Source organism: Microchirus variegatus (genome assembly GCF_963457635.1).
Source record: "Microchirus variegatus genome assembly, chromosome: 6".
NCBI classification, from domain to species: Eukaryota; Metazoa; Chordata; class Actinopteri; order Pleuronectiformes; family Soleidae; genus Microchirus; species Microchirus variegatus.
Genome location: NC_139807.1, coordinates 938,637 through 954,060, shown reverse-complemented (window position 1 = coordinate 954,060; position 15,424 = coordinate 938,637). Strand labels below are relative to the sequence as shown.

General features: G+C 43.1%; 2 protein-coding genes across 3 annotated transcripts; one reads left to right on the top strand and one right to left on the bottom strand.

Annotated features, from left to right (window-relative positions):
- Window positions 1–1,135: 1,135 nt before the first annotated feature.
- Window positions 1,136–2,446, top strand: gpr101 (G protein-coupled receptor 101; the record flags this gene model as incomplete). The annotated part of the gene is made up of 1 exon (XM_083891099.1): window positions 1,136–2,446. One exon carries the CDS (start codon window positions 1,136–1,138, stop codon window positions 2,444–2,446), a length of 1,311 nt encoding a protein of 436 aa, XP_083747225.1.
- Window positions 2,447–6,216: 3,770 nt separating this feature from the next.
- tm9sf5 (transmembrane 9 superfamily protein member 5) lies at window positions 6,217–15,288 on the bottom strand. 2 transcript variants are annotated; one of them, XM_083891612.1, is made up of 18 exons: window positions 15,025–15,288; window positions 14,205–14,272; window positions 14,013–14,106; window positions 13,157–13,284; window positions 12,953–13,082; window positions 12,537–12,664; window positions 12,338–12,452; window positions 12,188–12,267; window positions 11,994–12,099; window positions 11,593–11,643; window positions 11,180–11,312; window positions 10,183–10,302; window positions 10,036–10,093; window positions 9,749–9,908; window positions 9,513–9,664; window positions 8,917–9,028; window positions 8,646–8,817; window positions 6,217–7,219 (listed from the first exon to the last, which is right to left on the bottom strand). In XM_083891612.1, exons 1-18 carry the CDS (start codon window positions 15,160–15,162, stop codon window positions 7,152–7,154), a joined length of 2,013 nt encoding a protein of 670 aa, XP_083747738.1. In that variant the 5' UTR covers window positions 15,163–15,288; the 3' UTR covers window positions 6,217–7,151. The 2 variants fall into 2 exon arrangements, with proteins under 2 accessions (XP_083747738.1, XP_083747739.1); XM_083891613.1 differs by lacking the exon at window positions 11,593–11,643.
- Between the last annotated feature and the right edge of the window lie 136 nt (window positions 15,289–15,424).

Here is a 15,424-nt window from a genome sequence, read left to right as displayed (position 1 = left end):
AATTAACCCCAAATGTGCCTTTGACCCGTTGAATTCCACATGATCACTTTATATTTGATGAAATACTGATGAATACTTTTTGATGTTTCACAAAATGGAGGGTGAAAGATTCCATTCCTTCATTTGCATAATTATGAATACGTGAATCCCTGTTGGCCACGCGCTGTCTAGTGGCGCCCCTGTTCACATCATGTATTGAAAGTGTGAAACAGACGCGCACACTCACAACAAAGGGGGGTGTTTGGATAGAGGAGGGGGGACAAGCTCGAGCGAGATGAAGGAGACATCAGTGCAGGTGTCATTGTTGCAGACACGAGAGTCGCCTTTAAAAACACTGAAATCAGTCAAATAACAAACGTCTCATCTGCGCCGAAATCCGCGGAAGAAGAAGAAGAAGAAGAAAAAAGGAGCAGCTAAACGCGGGAAGATGATGTGTTCGTCTGGAGGAGAGACTCCCTGCTGGGTGAAGACACCGTGCGTGTGAGCCGAGCCGTGAAAAAAGGCTCCGTGCCATTGACTGGAGCTGAGGCTGAGGCTGAGGCTTGGAATGGAATGGAATGGAATGGGGCGCAAAAACGGAGCGCGCGTCTTCACGCAAATGATCACATCAGCAGCGGTCACCTGCGCATATTAACGCCTTATTCCCACATCGGTAATCTCGGTCTGGACATGGATGCTCGGCTCTGAGCGGACACATTCTCCCTTTTTTTCCCCCCCCTGCAGATGTGGACTGATGCTGATGCTGTGAGGAGGAGGAGGAGGAGGAGGATGATGAGGAGGGAGGGGGGAGGAAGGGCCTGCTCCTGCACGGGGATTAAACACCGGTCACGATGAGCATCAGCGTTAATGATCCTCAGCATCATCACAGTGATGATGTTTCCTCAGCGAAGGTGAGGTGCGAATGAAAAAATAAGGTGAGAAGAGTCGGATACAGCGGCTCATTTGTGTGGCAGCGTTAAAGCAAAGCAAAAACCAGAGCTGCCATTGTCCTGCTGCTGCTGCTGCTGCTGCTGCTGCTGCTGCTGCTGATGGTGATGATGGTGGGACTAACCTGACTCTAACTGTCTGCACATCTGTGATGGACACATGCACTGGTGCCGGACAAACAATGCAAACCTCTCGTGCTGCACCAGGCATGGGCACAAACGTGACCGACGTTCCCTGGGAGCCAGGCCTCGCGGAGGCCGCGTGGTTGTCCACGGCGAGCTGCGCGCTCAAGATCGTCCTCATCTCCGTCATCGTGTGCGTGTCCCTGTTTGGGAACGTGGTGGTTCTGCTGGTGTTCCAGAGGAAGCCCCAGCTGCTGCACGTGGCCAACCGCTTCGTCCTCAACCTGCTGCTGGCGGACCTCCTGCAGACCATACTGGTCATGCCCTTCGCCATGGCGGCCGCCGTGCCGGGCGTGTGGCCCCTGGACGTGCGACTGTGCCAGGCCCTGGTGGTGCTCATGCACATCTTCGCCTTCGCCGGGGTCAACACCATCATCGTGGTGTCGGTGGATCGCTACCTGGCCATCATCCACCCTCTGTCCTACCCCACGCGCATGACCCCTCACCTGGGCACCAACCTGATCATCTGCACGTGGGTGCTCAGCTTCCTGCAGAGCACGCCGCCCCTGTACGGCTGGGGGGTCATCGACTTTGACCGGCACCACAACATGTGCGCCGTGGTGTGGTCGTCCAGCCTGTCCTACTCCGCCGTGGTGTCCACCTTCTCCTTCTGGCTGCCCGTGCTCATCATGCTCGGATGTTACTGGATGGTGTTCAGAGCGGCTCGGAGGCAGAACGCCCTCGTGCACCCGATACAGACGCAGTCGTACTCGCAGCCGTCCCCCCAGGACGTCCAGGGCACTGGGAGTCCACAGCGGCAGCCCCAGGCTCAGACAACAAGGTCACCCGATGGCCCTTACTCAGCCAGGGGTTACCCGGTTCGAGTCAGGCACAGACGCTTCCACTACCACTGCAAGGCGGCTCGTGTGGTGTTTGTCATCATGGCCTCTTATATCCTCAGCATGGGGCCTTACAGCATACTGAACACAATATCTATGAGCTCCAGAGCAGCCGTGCCGCCCTGGTTGTCCTCCCTTGCCCTGGTGCTCTTCTTCTTGCAGTGCTGCCTACACCCGTACATTTACGGCTACATGCACCGCAGCGTGAGGAAGGAGTTCCTGGCGCTGCTCTGCGGACTCTTCTGCAAACAGGGCCGCGCCAGCCAGAGCTCGGCCGTGGAGAGCTGCTTCACCACGACGGGCGAGGGCCGCTCGGGGGCCCACCCTCACCCGCCCAGCCTGGCCGCTCGAGTCCTGCCTCTGCGGACGTGGGAGGAGTGCACCACGTCCTCCTCGCCCACGTTTGAGAGGAAGTCGAGGGACAGCCGCAAAGACACCACCTCGACCAGCATCAGCTCCGAGAGGGAGCTCACGGTGCACAGCAAACAAAGCACATGATCTCAGTGGGTCGTCTTTTTTAATATAACAGGGTTATTGCTAATCTATCACTACCACTTCATTTGCTTGGTTAAACACTAGTGCTGTCAAAGGCTAACGCGTTAACGGCGTTCCATGGCGACTTACCGGAATAACGTGCGCGTGACGCCATGTTTACGTGACTCCCCGATTGTTAAAATGAGTCTCTAAAGTAACGCTAAACTTTAAAAACAGAGGCACACATACGCAGTTACACAGGTACGCTGGTTATTTGTTAGCGCTGATCTTTTTCCTTTAATAAACAGACCGCTCCAGTTCCACTGTAGGCGCGCTAAAGGAGCTAACGCAGCTAACTGGTCACGGCACGTAAACATAGCGTCTTTTTCCAGTCGGTCGTCATGGAAACGCGGTGTGCGTTAACGTGCGTTGACCAAAGCATGTCACACGTGTTCAGTAGGACATCAGGAAACTAGCTTAACTTGGAGAAGTAATTCGCAGCGACACAGGTACGCTGGTTATTTGTAGCGCTGCTCTTTTTCCTTTAATAAACAGACCGCTCCAGTTTGACTGTAGGCACGCTAACGGCGCTAAAAGGAGCTAATGCAGCTAACGGAGCTAACTGGCAAACGGTGCCTGGACTCCGGTGTCCGTGGCACGTAAACATGACTTCATCCGCGTCTTTTTCCAGTCAGTCGTCATGGGAACGTGTCATGCGTTAGCGCACGTTGTTAACCTATTGCACAGCACTATTAAACACGTAAATTGAAGTCAAATATGTGAATTTGGAAAGTACCTGATCAGTCAGTGTTGTATCATGCATTTGTAATATCTTAAAACATCTTAGAAGAGAGGATTTATTTTCACTAGAGCTTTAAAAAATAGATCATGTTTTATGTTTTGCGTCAACAAACTGTTGCTGTGCTGTTTTTTAACGTGTGCGGTTATTGTTATTATCTGCTGTTACATAAAAGGAGGGTATTTTAATTTCATCAAGTAAACCCAGAAGTGGCATTTGTTCGTTTTTAGATGATTGTAAATGATTGTGTTTTTTTTTTGTTATAATTACTTGTCCTTGATAAGGCATCAATCCGCATAAGCTGCACAAGTATCTCTAGCGCGCCTTTTGATGTGTGTGTGTTTTATTATTTGTGCAATTTACAAACTCAGGATAAGCTTTTAGGGGATTTAAAAAAAATACAAATATTTGTAGTGCTAAATTCTGTATGTTTAAGTCCTTGTCTCACACGGTGTTGCCTTTTTGTCATCAAAAACACAACAACCTTGAAATGTTTTTTTAGCATTAGCATTAGCATAGGCACAGGATTGCCCAAAAACGTGTTATTAAAACCTTGTATATTTGTAAAAGATCGCACCTGACGCAGTATTTCAGTGGACAAAGCTAGCGCGGAGAGGATTAGCACTCGTGTGAGCACTTATGTTGTGTAACTGCCGTGAGTCATCGCAATCGGAACAAGCAATTCAGCGAGCTGATTGGATAAATGATGGGTTGTCCAAGGATGTCATAGAGCTGCATGACATTACGTGCATTATTTGTAGTCACATTTTGTAACTATTAGATAAAGACAAATATATGTTTTTATTATCGATATTATTATTATTATTATACTGTGATTGATTTCGGGTCCACACACAGCAGTATTTTAACTGACAATCGAGCTTCGGTAAGTTTGATGAGTGTTTTTTTCTCTGTGCAGGAAGACACAGACACAGTTTGTCAGCCAATACGAGACATTCCTGTTTTAAGTGCTTTAAAAAAAAAAAATCGACATATTTTTGTGATTTATATTGTGCATTTGTATGACTTATCGTTTAGATAAAAGCCTTCTGTTGTTGAATAAAAGTGAATTCTACGTATGGTGTGTCGCAGCATTATATTAAATGTGATAGATTATTATAGCACAGCAGTTTTTCAGGGTTTCAAGTGCAAAAAACAATACCAGAATTTAGATATTGGCCTTTATAATATGCACCAAGAAAAAAGCAAAGGAAAAATGATTTCTTTGCATTTTTTATTATTTTATTTACTTTTGTTTTTTTTATTAAACCCATAGTATTTCAGATACAGGCCTCTACCAAACGGTTGAGATGCCTGTTCATAATAAACCTGAATTGCATAATTCATAAAGTACAACATTCAGAACAAGTCACACAAATTTAGTGTCAGTGAGTTCGGCTTGATGCATTTTTCAATGAGATATAGTGACTTAAGTAGTTCCTTAAAGGGTTAAAGGAAAACAAACAAAAACAACTACCATGTGGTTGACATCAGGCAAAGGTCCACTTGATACATTCAAAGAAAATAACCTAAAGATGTTTTAATTCTCAGATTTAATTTAACAACAAAAGAAAATCTAAGAAATTTAAATTTTTAATTAAGTGTGAATGTTAGCTCCTATGTTTATGCAGGTAACAAAACAAACCACATATACATTAAAAAGCCTATGATGTTACACGCTTACACGTGACTTAAGTGGGAGAGTACCATTAAAGCATTGTCTAATAACTTTTATAATCAACCTTCCTTTCCCATAATCATCATTTCAGTTATAGCTAACTTGGCCAAAAACCACGCTCCATGATAAAATGCTAAATCAACTTTTTAATCATTTTAATACTCATATTTGGGACTCTGTAGGCCGTATAAGGAGGTAAAGTGTGAAAAAAATATGACTCACTCGTGTTTTTGTCGTCCGCCTCAGTACAGGAGATAAAACACGCCATGTTGACTTCCGCGCTCATTGCTACGTCACAACGAGACATTCCTGGAATTGTTGTTTTGCGGAGCTCCGCTTTGTCCCTAAAAAGGACAAACGCTGGAGTCCGAAAATTATGGCTTTTCCAAATGCTAACTGTTAGCCGTTAGCTGCCGAAGCCTCAGTGACGCTGACGTAGTTTCCTGTGTCTCATTTGCATATTTAAAGAGACAGGCACTCAAAAGGGAGCGTTCTGAACAGGGCTGTTTTTGCAGGTGATTGATCTGCTGTGGTGCTTCATCCTATTATTAGTATTTTGACTAGTGCTGGGCACGTTAGCGGCGCTTAACGGCGTCAACGTTAACGCACGATGTGCTTCCATGGCGACTGACCGGAAAAAGACGTGTGCGACGTCATGTTTACGTGACTCCCGGTGGTTAAAATGAGTCTCTAAAGTAACGCTAAACTTTAAAAACTTTTTACTCTAGCTTTCAACTAGCGCCTTTTTAATTTGCATTTTTAGCTTAGTTTAAAGTTAAAACAGGGTTTTAAGCCCTTGACTGTAGCCTTTTCCAATTTTATACCACCCCGTGTTGGGTTTTATGTGAATTTGTTATATTTTTTTTAAGACGCGCACGAGTCTCTTAAGTAACGCTAAACTTTAAAAACAGAGGCACACATACGCAATACACAGCTTATTTGTAGCGCTGCTCTTTTCGTTTAATAAACAGACCGCTCCAGTTGGACTGTAGGTGCGCTAATGGAGCTAAAGGAGCTAACGCAGCTAACTGGTAAACGGTGCCTGGACTCCGATGTCGCGGCACGTAAACATGACGTCACACGCATCTTTTTACAGTCAGTCGTCATGGAATCGCGGAGTGCGTGTTAACGTTATCACGCGCTAACGTGCCCAGCACTAGTTTTGACCAAAGCATGTCACAGACATGTTCATTAGGACACCAGGGAACTAGGCTAACTTGGAGAAACAGGCTATAATACGTCTACTTTAAGAGTTACTGTGAATCGAGAATGTGATACGAACACGAACAAATAAACGAACATGACTTCCTCTTTGAATTAACGGCATTTATTGGAATAAATGTTATCACCTTGGGTGATGACTCCCCACTGCTTGAAGCCAAAGGCAGCAGTGTATGTAGTTACACTTACAAACTGCTTATTAAACCCAAATTGGGTTCATATCAAGGGTGCATATATGTACTTAATCAGTGAATTTATGAACTGCGTTACAATTAACTGGTTGAGAAGAGAAAACCCCCCCATTGTGCAGCTGACTGCAACTGTAGCATACACTCCCATGACACACACGTGCTTCCTTTTTGTTTTTACCAACAGTAACCTGTGATACTATGAAAATGTGTAGCCATCAAATACAAGATAATAGACATGTATCATAGCAATGACAGTGTTTTATGTGATTTCTGATCTACAATACAAGCTAATATTTTCAGATTTATAGCGCCACCATTGCCTTTGACAAGAAAGGAAGGTTTCATCCAAGTACCACTTTATCACTCACTCCCTCTGTACAGTATATGTACACAATTTATTTATCTTTACAATATAAGTAATAAATGGAAAAAAAAAATCTAGACATTAAGACATATAATATAAAATAAAATAATCAAAAATACAAAGTTGTTTTCTTTCTTTTTTTTAGCCTTCTTCAGAAACAAGATTTGTTAAACCCACCCCAAACAAACTGCTCACTATGAACTAGATCAATGGAACCCACACAGATCTTCAAGGTGCCACTTAAAATATTACTGGTCAACAGTGAACACAAAATTACATATAGTTTAATTAAAAAAAAGAAAAAAACGATAGCAAAAGAGGTTGAAAGCACAAAAAGAGGATGGGCCCTGGTCTTAATATTAGTGATGGTGTCCATTCAGGTCCATTCAAACTGCTTCATCTCACAAACAACACTGCAGACAGAGGTCAGAGTCTGTCAGAGTCTGTCAGAGTCCCCCCCCCCCCACACAAGTCCTCTAATCCACCTTGACCACGCTGTAGATCTTGTTTACAAACCAGAAGCAGGCAAAGAAGCCAATTGTTCCTGGAGAGGAGAAAAAAGACATGAGGTTAGGAGGAAATATATGATAAAAGTGATCAGGAAAATATCAATAAATGGTGCAAAAATCAAGAAAATCAGAAGAATCAGTTTGGAACAAATGTTCATACAGTACAGGAGCTGATGGATTAATCGGTTTGAAGCTATTTTCATGATTAAAACATGATTTCTGATTGTTTTAGCTTGAATATTTTCTTTGTTTCTTTTCTCCACATAACAAAGAAATCATTAAAATCGTCATTTCCAGGTTTGATCAGGTTTTTTAAACATTTTATGGACCAAATGATGAATCGAGAAAACAATCAACAGATTCATCGATGACTAAAATAGCTGTTAGTTGCAGCTCTATACGTGCAAAACTGAAAAGACAGTCAAACAAAAAAAACGTACGCCACAGGCACTGAAACATTCCACGTGTGAAGCTGCATAAACCAGTTTACCCTTCAGTGTAAAACCATATTCAATTCACTCAACAAACTCCTCGATAGAATTGGAAATACAAGCTCCACGAGAGGACAACACCAGCAACTCAATTTGTCACTACGAGCTCTACCAATCGATTTAAACGCTCAAATCCCGAATTAGGTTGTGAGCACAGTTGAAATGGGGTGTAAAAAACGAGAAAAGAAACCAAAATCATAACAGAAATTAGGAGAGATTTGGATTATTTAGTGACGAAACTGGAACCAAGAAGTGAAACCTTCTTACAGTTAGTTCAGTTACAGGCTGAACTTTAACACAATTCAAGCGCGACATTATCTGACACCACATTTCACAGCGTTGTAAAGACCAGGTCGTCTGTATTATCTGCTTTCCTCGCAGAATCTCATACGAGTGGGCGTGAGAGCCGGACAGGGCCAGATCAAAGCCGCTGTTACCATGTCAACAAAGGTCATTCTCTTTTTGTTTTTTGTTCATACTTTGCTTTATGACGACACGATCCGTGCAACGTTAGCCGCGCTACACGGTTTAAAAACGTGAATGAGGACTTACTATTCATGGAAACCGGTTCAAATAGACTTCATAATGACATTTCAAATAGGATCCATGCAAATAATAGTAGTTGACATAGTGCTTTTGTATCGTCAGTGCCACCGATTGTATTTATTTATTACTTTAAGCAAACAAATGTCGAACGAACACGTGATAATTCCCGTCGTATAAAACGGATCGGGATCCGGAATCCTTCATTTAAAAGGTTCTCGTCACACCTGCCTCTAAATTGCATAAATATTGATCAAGCAAAACAAAATGACACCCACACACATAAAACACACACACACACACACACACCCTGCCTACACTGTGACATCCAGTGAGCTCTCTATTTAATATTCCCAAACCAAACACAAATAGATCTACTAAGGCGTCGCTGCACTGTGCAAAGACAAACAGGATATCCTCCTCTCACCTGTGAAGAGGAAGAAGATAAGGACCATAATCATCGTGTATCCAAAGTAAAGGAAGGTGCTGGCCGCTCCTATGATCTGCAGCTTCGAGAAGAAGTAATGCACGGCGTAGATGAACAGGTAGACTGCAGTGAAGCCGCTGGTCAGGAAGGAGCGCCACCACCAGTGGTAATCCTGCACGCACGGAGAATACAAATGCATCATTTACCGTTCTTACGATTCTACATGAATTGAATGCGTTTCTAAAAAACTGAAGCGCGAATATGCCCTTACCTCAGCACATAGATGGAAGTAGCAGAGGAGAATGGTGGCCTCGGAGCAGGTGATGAGCAGAATGATGAAAACCAAGAAGAGGAAGCCAAACATGTAGTACATCTGATGAGACCTGAAAACACACAGCGGACAGAGCAGTTACAGCTCACCGTTGTGACTCAGTCACTCAGAAATGTCCTTATTTTTTAAGGAAAAGCACTATTTTTTTAATAGAATATGTACATATGTGTATAGAGGCCCATTTCCAGTGTTCTAATGGTACATTGTGTTTGCTAATGGTGTTAGAAGACTATTGGATGATTAGAAAACCCTTGTGCAATGATGTTAGCACAGCTGAAAACAGTTTTTCTGGTTCTTTATTTTGAATAAAAATCATTATTTCTAATCTTGCCAATGTCTTGACTACATTTTCTATTCATTTTGCAACTCTTTTGATGATTAAAACTGTGACTTTTAATGGAAAACACTACGGTAGTGTAACTGGGAACAGGACGTTATTAACGTGCTAACAATGTACCACCACACTGTAAGCAGCGCGTCAGACAAAAAGCACAAGCGCCTGAAATTCTGGTAACGCCACATTCCTTTCTTCTTACCAAATGCTGTTCAGGATGAAGAAAAGCTGAATGAAGATGCAGCCAAAGGGCAGGATGCCGCCCATCACAATCCCGGGGATGGGTTTGGTGAAGAAAGACTGCTCGGGAATTTGACGTGGGATCTGATTTGTTCGCACTGGTTGTTCAAGCGCCTGCACAAAAACAAAAATACTTCTTAGTTTCACTTCAAGCACAAACAGCTTCCATCTACTGTTAAGCAAGTGGAGCCAACTCACAGGTTTCTTGAATCCAAAGTAGGCACCGACGAAGGTGAGGGGCACAGAGATTCCAAACCACAGAGCCAAAATTGCCACCAGGGTGCCAAAGGGGATGGCTGCGGAGGAACCCTCCACCCAGAGGATGAGGTTCATCAGGAAGAAGTCTGCAAACACAATGCTAGGGAGGAGGAACATGTAGACGCGTTAGAGAAACTCGAGCATCGTGTAAGGATCATGTGAAGGCACATATACGAGTGTGATGTTTCACTCTTGAACTCAAAACAACAATAGCGATGTGAACATACCCTGGGCACAGGAGTGCTGTCAGCAGCACATTTGTTTTCCATTTTTCACCACCGAACGCTGAGGAACACAAACAGATAATCGGTGAGAAAATGATCACCCCCGCCATCCGTGTCACCTGTCGAGACTGAAATGAATACTTTTCTTACTTTTGTAAAGGCGTGCAGACACGTAGCCGGCAGGAGTTCCCAGCAGCACCCAGAGAACCACGGCACAAGTCATGAGAGCCCCTCTGTTAGCTGGTGACAGGAAACCCAGACAGGCCAGGACTACAGGGAGCAGACGAGCAGTTTGAATGAACTTTTGGAAATAACAATCAACCAATATATATATATAATATATATATATATATATATATATTTTTTTAATTTATACATACATGTATGTGTACACATACATATATGTGTATGTGTAGAACATCACTGTAGCATGAACTTTTTAGACGGATGCTCTTGTCGAATATCCTTGGCTTTTTGAGTAGTGTGTATATATATACACATATATATATATATATATATATGTATATATATATATATACAAATATATACACACGTACACATACATACAAATATGTACACATATACACATAAACGTACATAAACATACATATATGTACACATATACACATAAATGTACACATGCGTACGTGCGTACGCACGCATGTACATGTACGTACGCACGCATGTACATATACACGCACGTACGTACGTACGCACACACGTATGTACGCACGCACGTACACACGCACGTACGTATATATATATATATATATATATATATATATATACACACTTATGTACATATATACACACGTACGTACACACACGTACACATATACATACATACATATATACGTACACATATACATATATACACATATATCTATATCAATGAATTGAGAAAGTGTCAGCTGCAGTCCTCGTTTCACATGTCCTCTGTTTTCATGTTTAATATGCAGAACAGAAGGACATGCAATATCAGTATTTCAGTAGACAATGGCAAAGCTGAAATAGGGAACGTAATAATTGCCTCTAATTAGTTGCTGTTCAGGTTCTTTTGTGTAGCTGTAGCTGAACGGCAACACACCGATTCATTACAGCAGCTCGTCTCATTAAATATTGCAATGTGGTATTCAACAGTCCTTACACAGAGTGATGAATGTCATGATGAGGATCTGGGTGCCCTGTCCCAGGAACACCGACAACAGCATGCCCTTCCTCGGGGGACGGAAAACGTCCCCATGCACCTGCTTCCACCCGGACTCCTCCTGTGCGTCCTCCTAAAGAGAAGGCAGTCAGTAAAACGGGAAAACAGTGACAGTCCGGGAAGTCGTAAACATGTACACATATTAAAAAGTTAAAGGTTAACCAACCACCAAGCAGTGAATAATGACTGATTCTCCGACACCTGGTGTGAGTACTATCACCACTCCAGAAAAACTATGTTTCCACACACACACACACCAGAATTCAAGTCTTGATTTAATGTGGTATTTAGTGAACAATCACACACCGAAACACTTGATTACGTGACCATCAAAACATGTTTGATAAGCTTACATAGGGTAGAGAGGATTTTTCCGTGGTCTGTGGGAGCTTTATCAAGTCTGCCTGTGAAATGTGACAAAGCGGATATAATTCTAGGACCGGAGCACCTGGTGTGCAAGGTGGACTTTCACAATTCAAAGTTGAAGCAATCGCCAAATAAGTGACACAAAACGATGTTATTATCCTCCACTATACGATTAAAACTTTGAGCAGGGTTTTAATTCAAAGAACCAAGAACAAGCACTACTTTGTTTGCACTGTGATAACATGGATGCCATGGTGTCAAGCTGTAGACAAATAAGACAAAGGGCAGATACAAGCGAGTACAACCCGTTTGGCATTCCAACCAAATCCGCCTTCACACGTGAACCTGTTATGCAAATGCTTCTTCTCGACATGCGCGTGAACTTTACCTGGTCCACCTGGTTGTACCGAGCGATATCCTTGTGCAGGGTTCTCAGCATGATCATGGCCACCATGCCAGACAGGAAGAGGACGATGACCAGAGAGTTCATGATGCTGCAAAAACACACACGAGGTCAGCAGAGTTCAGTGGAGAGGACGTTTCTGTCGTGAAACCATGTGAAAAATAGAAATGTCCTCATACCTAAACCACTGGATGTTGGTGTGGGGCATGGAGACCAGGATGTAGTCCCACCTGGAGGCCCACTTGATGTGATTGTTTTCCTGTTACATGAAGCACATGTAAGTAAAGCACAAAGGCAGATGTGTGACATACAGTGACTTAAAACCTTACGTCAAAAGTGACAGAGTAGGTGTAAACGACCGAGACGTCGTCGTTAAACTCCACAGGGACCTCCATCGGTGCGGTTCCTTCACAGTTGGGGTTCTTCTCGTCCGCCTGTTTGATACTAATGCACGCAAAACCGCTCAGGTCAAGATTATTAAGGATTCTATGATGAATTAACGTCGTATAACATTCACATAACGCTCACCTCCTCGGCTCCAGAGTGGCAGCGACCAGCCGAGCTCCTGTCCATCCTTCTGATTCTCCGCTGTGGTAGGTGATCTTAATGTCCACGTGGTTGAAGACGTAGTACGTGTTCTTCTTGTTGAAATCAGCCTAAAAATAAACATCTCAACATCAGTTACCCAGATTCCTATGGGTAACATTCCTACAAACCTGTATAGTGAAATTGTCCAATTTAAACATTTAGAAAATGTCGTCCCACTTCTCCTTTATCTTTATACTGTACTTGTATTGTTTTTGTACGCTTTTTTTCTTCCGGTTTCTCCCTTTCTAGGGTGTCCCAAATGGCAGGACTTTGTATTGTTTTGTAAATGTAGGTCAGATTTGATGACAAATTCATGAACAAATGTGGGGGATTGACAGACAGACACCATAACTCACATTGATGACACAGGCATCTTTAGGTCGACCATCGGCTGTAACGAGGCAGCCGATAGGAAAGCCCGGGTTGCAGTACTTCTGACCGTCTTCCACGTCATAGCACCACGTCACTGGCATGTTGTCAATGATCCTGTAGAAAATGACGTGTAAACATCCATACTATTCAATAGTGTGAGTCACATTACACTCCTGTGCTATACCTACCAGTGGTGTTGGTAGTTCAGCTGCATTCCCATCTTGAGAAAATCCAGTTTGGTTGTATCCTCCCGAGCGCCTTTCTTGTAGTTTTTGGTGCAAACCGTCTTGCATTTGACATCTTGTTTAAAATTGAACTGGGAGAGAAAAACAAAGATAGATGAGAGTCTTGTCCAACCAGTATTCCTGCATATATATAATATTATATAACAGCTTGACACGTCTCCAGTGACCACATGCGATCAGATAACGCTCGACTCGCGCTGTATTCAAATACAAACCGACTTCCATGTTTGTTTTGGAAAGTCAAAAGGATGTTTTATTTAGATCATTTTCAACCATTAGAAACATAAAATTTGCATGTCGATCAACGATTCTATAGCAGCACTCTGGTCCCCGAGGCGAGAAGTGCCCCGAAAATACTTTGAATTCACTACGGAACTGCCCCCAGTCGTAGGACGGCGGCTGAAGAGGCGGTGTCTATACATCCCGAGGATAGAAGGCTTTCATGCATTTTGAATGTGGCCACATGCATCCTCAAAACCACACTCGTACTGTATCTGTACTGAGCTCAGAGGTGGTCAGATGTGAATAGCCAGGTTTGCTGCTACTACCTACCGACGTCATATCTTCTTTTCTTAAGACAGTGTATGGTAGGGAAGTCAAAATCACTGGATCGGATAAAAATGTGCAATCTGATACAATCCAAAAATCCTATATACATAGTTTTTAAAAGGTCTAAAATCCAGTTTGTGATATCGGACGCGAAAAAGTGCTATTACACCATCCCTCGTCGTCATATAACTCAATGTCAAAGTCAAGGGAGACGTATTGGAGACTGGAGATGGAGCAAACAGTAACACACCTTGTACGGCGACGACTCAATGCGTTCACCAAACAGCACCTGTCCGAGGTTCTCCGAGGGCCTCATTTCCTTGGCATCCTTGCAAAAGTCAAACCTGCACCGATTCAATGCAGAAGGACAGAAACAGAACAATGAGTGTGCAAACAAATACACGAACAACGACATCACAGCACAGCGTGGATAAATACTTACACGTCATACTCGTAAGGCAGCACCGACTCTACAGAGTCCAAGCGATTGACAAACAGCTGAATCAAAGACTGTAAAACGAAGCACAAAAAAACATGACAGTTGGTGACATTTACAAAGGCACCGTCAACCAAGGAAGTAGAGCTGAAACGATTAATCAATTAATAATCGATTACTAAATTAATCGGCAACTATATTGATAATCGTTAATCGGTTTGAAGCTTTTTTCATTATTAAAACAAGATTTCTGATTGTTTTAGTTTCTTAAATGTGAATATTTTCTTTGCTCCACATAAACAAAGAAATCGTTAAAACAGAATCATTTTGGTTTGTGGACAAAACAAGACTTTCAAGAACATCGTCATTTCCAGGTTTGACGAACACTGATCAACGTTTTTAAACATTTTCTGAACCAAACGATTCATCGATTAATCGAGAAAATAATCGTCAGATTAATCGATTACGAAAATAATCGTTAGTTGCAGCTCTACAAGGAAGTAAAGACGTCAACATTATTGGACATTCCTGTAATATATATACTTTAACGTGGTGACAGTTGCATGCAAAGCTGGTGACAACCTGATAAATGATAAAACAAAACAAACGTTCCCTTGCAAAACAGCCTATTCTGACACATTTAAGTCAATACACCGATGCATCAGAATGTAGTGCGTGTTACTGGTAATAGCCGCGGCCTGCGCTGGTTTGTAAGAAACATTAAGGAAGAAAAAATAACACATTAATATGTAACTACGGGGTCATTAAAGGAGTAAAAACAACGCTGTGTGAGATGATTATATAACATTTGATGCAGTCGACCTACCTGACAATCTTCACCCTCTTTGCCGTCGTTACAGAAACTCACAGGGGCTAAACCCGGAAGATAGAACGCCGAGCACGGAGAGAAATACGAGATCAGCGAATATATCAGGACAAAACCGACGTGTATCCGCCTCTTCATGTTGACACCGAGGCGGGTTTTCCTCTCCGAACGACGCGGTCGCTTTTGTTAAAAAAAAGGGGGAGAGAGAGTCACTTCTCAAGCCGAAACCCTCGCTTTCACGGCGGTGTTAGCTTGGACTGTCTACTCGCGACGCGAAGGCAGAGCTAACCTGCCAGTTTTGATGACGTCCTGCTCTGCCTGCGTCACCACGTAACGAACCGGAAGTCAAACGATTTGTCTTCAAAAAATAAATACTCTCGCTCAGTAATTATCCGTATTT